The sequence below is a fragment of the Microtus ochrogaster genome, linkage group LG8 (genome assembly GCF_000317375.1).
Source record: "Microtus ochrogaster isolate Prairie Vole_2 linkage group LG8, MicOch1.0, whole genome shotgun sequence".
NCBI classification, from domain to species: Eukaryota; Metazoa; Chordata; class Mammalia; order Rodentia; family Cricetidae; genus Microtus; species Microtus ochrogaster.
In genome coordinates this window covers 11,310,427-11,314,407 of record NC_022033.1, presented here as the reverse complement: position 1 = coordinate 11,314,407, position 3,981 = coordinate 11,310,427, and the positions used below count along the sequence as shown (strand labels likewise).

Here is a 3,981-nt window from a genome sequence, read left to right as displayed (position 1 = left end):
CACAGTGCATGCGGCAGTAGGCCTGCAGTGAATGTTGGGTCAGTGGGGAGCGGTAGGTAGGCTGATGGAGGAATGAGTGAGTGGGTGGATGGACGTGGATGTGTGGGGCGAATACACAGACGGGTGAGTGGATGGATGGATGGATGTGGATGGGTGGGCGGATACACAGATGGAGGAGTGGGTAGATGGACGGGATAGGTAGGAGGTGAAGGGGTGGATGACTGGATGGCTGGAAAGATGGGTAGATAAATAGAGCACCCTGCTGAGCGCTGTGGTGACAGGCTATCACTGTCTGACAACAGCCATCCAGGTCACCATCATCCCCTGTGTGCACTCCACTTCTCTTCCCAGTCTAGCCTAGCGTCTGTCCCTGGGGACAAGTCCTCAGGGCAGGGGACCGGCACCTGCTCTTTCCTCTGGGCTAACAAGAAGCCTACTTCCCCATAGGAACTTCTAGGAATCAGAGGTCAGCTCAACCTTCCCACACCTCAGCCTCATCCTGGAAGTTTCTTTTCCTCCCATCTCTTGAAGAGCCTCTGGGTAGCTGGTGAAACCGCCCAGAATAGCTCACTAACGTAAGTGGATCAAGAAGGCCACTAGGTGGCGCCTGGTGCCGTAAACCGTCAGAGACTGTTCCGCTGTCTGCAGATCAGCTCTGCATCCTGAAGGACCGGCAGCGGGCACCGTGTAAGCCAGTGCAGGCCTGCTCCCTGCGCAAATAGCGCACAGCAGGAGAAGGAAGGAGTGCCCCGCTGCGGGTGTGGCCGAGAGCGGTCACCTGTGACCCTGACGGGGACTCTAGTGAGTCCCCAGGTCTCAGTTTTCCATCTGACAAGTGGGGTCTGTAAGTTACCACCTTGTGGAAGATGAAGTGAGTTTACCCATCCAGCCACCCAGACCTGATGTCACCTGTGTGCGCACATGTCAACAAACAGCTGCCTTTTTATCAGAAGCACACGTGCTGCTCTGAACTTCTGGGGATAATTAAAATGTCTTTTTTTTTTTTTAATGGTGCTATCAACGATTGAGAGAGAAACAGTCTCTCAACCCTCCCCACCTTTTAAAAGCCTTCAGTGGACTGTGTCAACCACGTGTTCTTGTTCTCTCCCAAGTACAGGCTTCCACTGGGACCCACCTGGGAGACTACACACATCCCAGTGGGTCCCTCTGTCTGGTTCTCACCTACACAGGAGCGTAATGAGACTGCATCGGGCCCCTTTGTCAGTCCCTAAAGGACCACCACCGCCACCCGGCTGAATCTACTTTCCAAGATCTCCCTCCAGGCTGCGAGCCTGGCTTCTGCAGACCTCTCCACCTGGTCTCCCCTCTTCCACTTGTCCCCTTTGCTCTAGCCGCACTGGCCCCTTCACCCGGCCTCTTCCCACCCCAGGACCTTCGCATTCGCTGTTTCCTAGCCAGGGTCTTGGCACAGCAGGTGCTTCTCAGTCCCACGGTTAGAGCTCATCAGTGAGGCTGGAGACACCCCCAGACGTCCTACCTCGGGATCTTTGCCTTCCCAGGCATAAGGAATGCATTTGCTGTGTCCCCTGCTGTGTCCCATGGGACCATTGAGGACCCAGCACAGCTGAAGGAGTTGCGCTTGACTGTACTGTTTTCACTACAGTCATGAGGTCTGGCTTCCGGACAAGCTGAGCATCCTCTCTGTTAGCCTCTGAGAGCCAGAGTCTAGACCCCAGGCCAGATGCTCTGTGATGCCCGGCTCAGTGACTCCTGCTCCTGGGAACGCTGGGGGCCCTTGTGCAGCTAGCATCTGCTTTGCTGCCCAAGTTGTTTGAGGTAATTTTTGGTTCCCACCTAAACCACTACACTCTGCTCTGAGCTTCTCCCACGGTGTCCTCACCATGATGAGGGCGTGGGCTCACCTGAGGAGGGAGCTGTAGGAGAGATCAAGGAGGCCTGTCGCATGCCAGCCGCTGGCCGCTTCTGTGGAGTCCCCCAGCAGCACCGTGCGGAGGTTCGTGTACATAGCTTCCGTGAGCGCCTGCAGGTCTCTGTGCATCAGCAGCCTGAGACCAGCAACAGAAGTTAGCTACTCACCCTTACTGTACTCAGAAAAAAGACTGTGTGTGTTAAAATGATGGCCACCACCCAGACACTGTTTTACGGTGGAGGAACTCGGGCATGCGGGACAGCATCAGGACAAGGCCACGCAGCCAGTGAGTGGTAAGACTGGAGCTAAACCCTAGTCGGCCCCACTCCACATTATGAGAGCTCTTGGCCAGGACAATCTGTCCTTGCCTGGTGCACAAACTCGGACAAGGGACCCATGGGCTTCCCACCGGCTTCTGGACATAGAGGGCCCAGGAAACTGGCTCCTCCCCTGGGAAATCCAGCAGAGGGCTGCTAATGGGCTCCTCATGTGGATCTGAGTGACACAGACTAGGGGGGCATGAGGCAAGAGTGAGGGGGGCCTGGGCCTCGTTCATGCTGAGCGGAGCCTGGGGAACGGCTGTGCAAAGCCAACGTGAGATGCCGGCTGTCTACACGTCAGGCTCCACCTAAGCCACAATTGGCAACAACTGGCTGGAGTGTCCAGGGGACAGGGCTACCTGCGGAATCTATTGGTGGCAACAAGAACCAGCAGGTGTGGGCCAGACTGGGATTCCGGCTGCATTTGTTTTCTAACTGTCACTCCTGGACAGTGGCTTCAGGGCTGTGCAACTAATCTTAGGTCAACTTGGCACAGGCTAGAGTTATCTGAGAGGAAGGACCTTCAGTTGAGAAAATAACCCCGTAATATTTGGTTGTAGGCGAACCTGCAGGACTTTTTCTTAGTTAGTGATTGATGGGGGAGGGCTCAGCCCATTGTGGGTGGTACCATCCCTGGATAGTGGGCCTGGGTCCTATAAGAAAACAGGCTGAGCAAGTCCTATTGAGCAAACCAGTAAGTAGCACCCCTCCATGCCCTGATTGAGTTCCTGCCCTGACTTCCTTCAGTGACGGACTATGATGGTGTGGAAGTGGAAGCCAAATAAACCCTTTCCTCCCCAAGCTACTTAGGTCATGATGTTTCGTCATGGCAATAGTAACCCTGACTGAGACAAGGCCAAGCACAACCCATCTGGGATGTATGGTTGAAGCCCCAGCCCAGGCCCACCCACAAGCCCGTCTCTGCACTCACGGCTTCATCCTGGCCTTTTCCTCGCCGGGGTTGAAATTTGGAAGCTGCAGGTCAAAGATTCTCTCCATGAGGAAGATGGCATAGGGGTGGAAGTCCAGCCGCGTACGCGACTCCCATACCACCGCGTCGTAAGAGTGTGGGTCCAGGAGAACGGTGACATACCTGCCTCCCACCAGCACCTGTTGGAGGAGTGTGGGGAGGAGTGATGGTGGACTCTGCATTCAGGCATCTGTGGGCAAGCACTGGCCCCACAGGCACCGGGCAGCAGTGTTCTTGCTTGTCCCACCAATCGTGTGAGCTAGGGACTGCCACTCACCCGTCTAGGCTGGGAGAAGGGACACCGTGCCCAAGATCTCCATGCTGAAAAGCAGCAGAGCTAAGACCAGCCAAAGCCTTCTAGAAGGAAAGGGTGTAGCCAGGACCATAGAGGCTGAGGCAGGAGGATCCCAAGTTCAAGGCCTGACTGGATTAGAGTGCATTCAAGGCCAACCCAGGTAATAGTAAGACCCTGTTTCCAAATGAAGAGGGAGAAAGGGGCTGGGGCATGAAGATGAAAAATGGTATGGGATTTCCTCGTGTGCATGAGGTCCTGAGTTCAACTCCCGGTACCACATAAAGGGAATGGGTGAGTGGATGGATGGACATTGCTGGGTAAAAACCAGCAGACTAACTGTAGAAGAGTGGGTGGGTGGGTGGTAGATAAGTGAGTGGATGAGTGGAAGGGTGGGTAGGTGGGTAGGTGGGTGGGTGGGAGGGAGGGTGGATGAATGGATGGATGGATGGGTAGATGGATGGGTGGATGCATGGATGGGTGGGTGGATGGATGGATGGATGGGTGG

General features: G+C 55.3%; 1 protein-coding gene across 1 annotated transcript in view; it reads right to left on the bottom strand.

Annotated features, from left to right (window-relative positions):
* Nucleotides 1–3,981, bottom strand: part of Ptgis (prostaglandin I2 synthase) — a 34,654-nt gene that overhangs the window by 17,743 nt on the left and 12,930 nt on the right. The window contains exons 3-4 of the mRNA XM_005362862.2: nt 3,143–3,321; nt 1,884–2,027 (exon numbers count right to left, since the gene is read on the bottom strand). Of these exons, the coding sequence (XP_005362919.1) occupies nt 1,884–2,027; nt 3,143–3,321 (323 nt within the window). The remainder of the gene's footprint in view (nt 1–1,883; nt 2,028–3,142; nt 3,322–3,981) is intronic.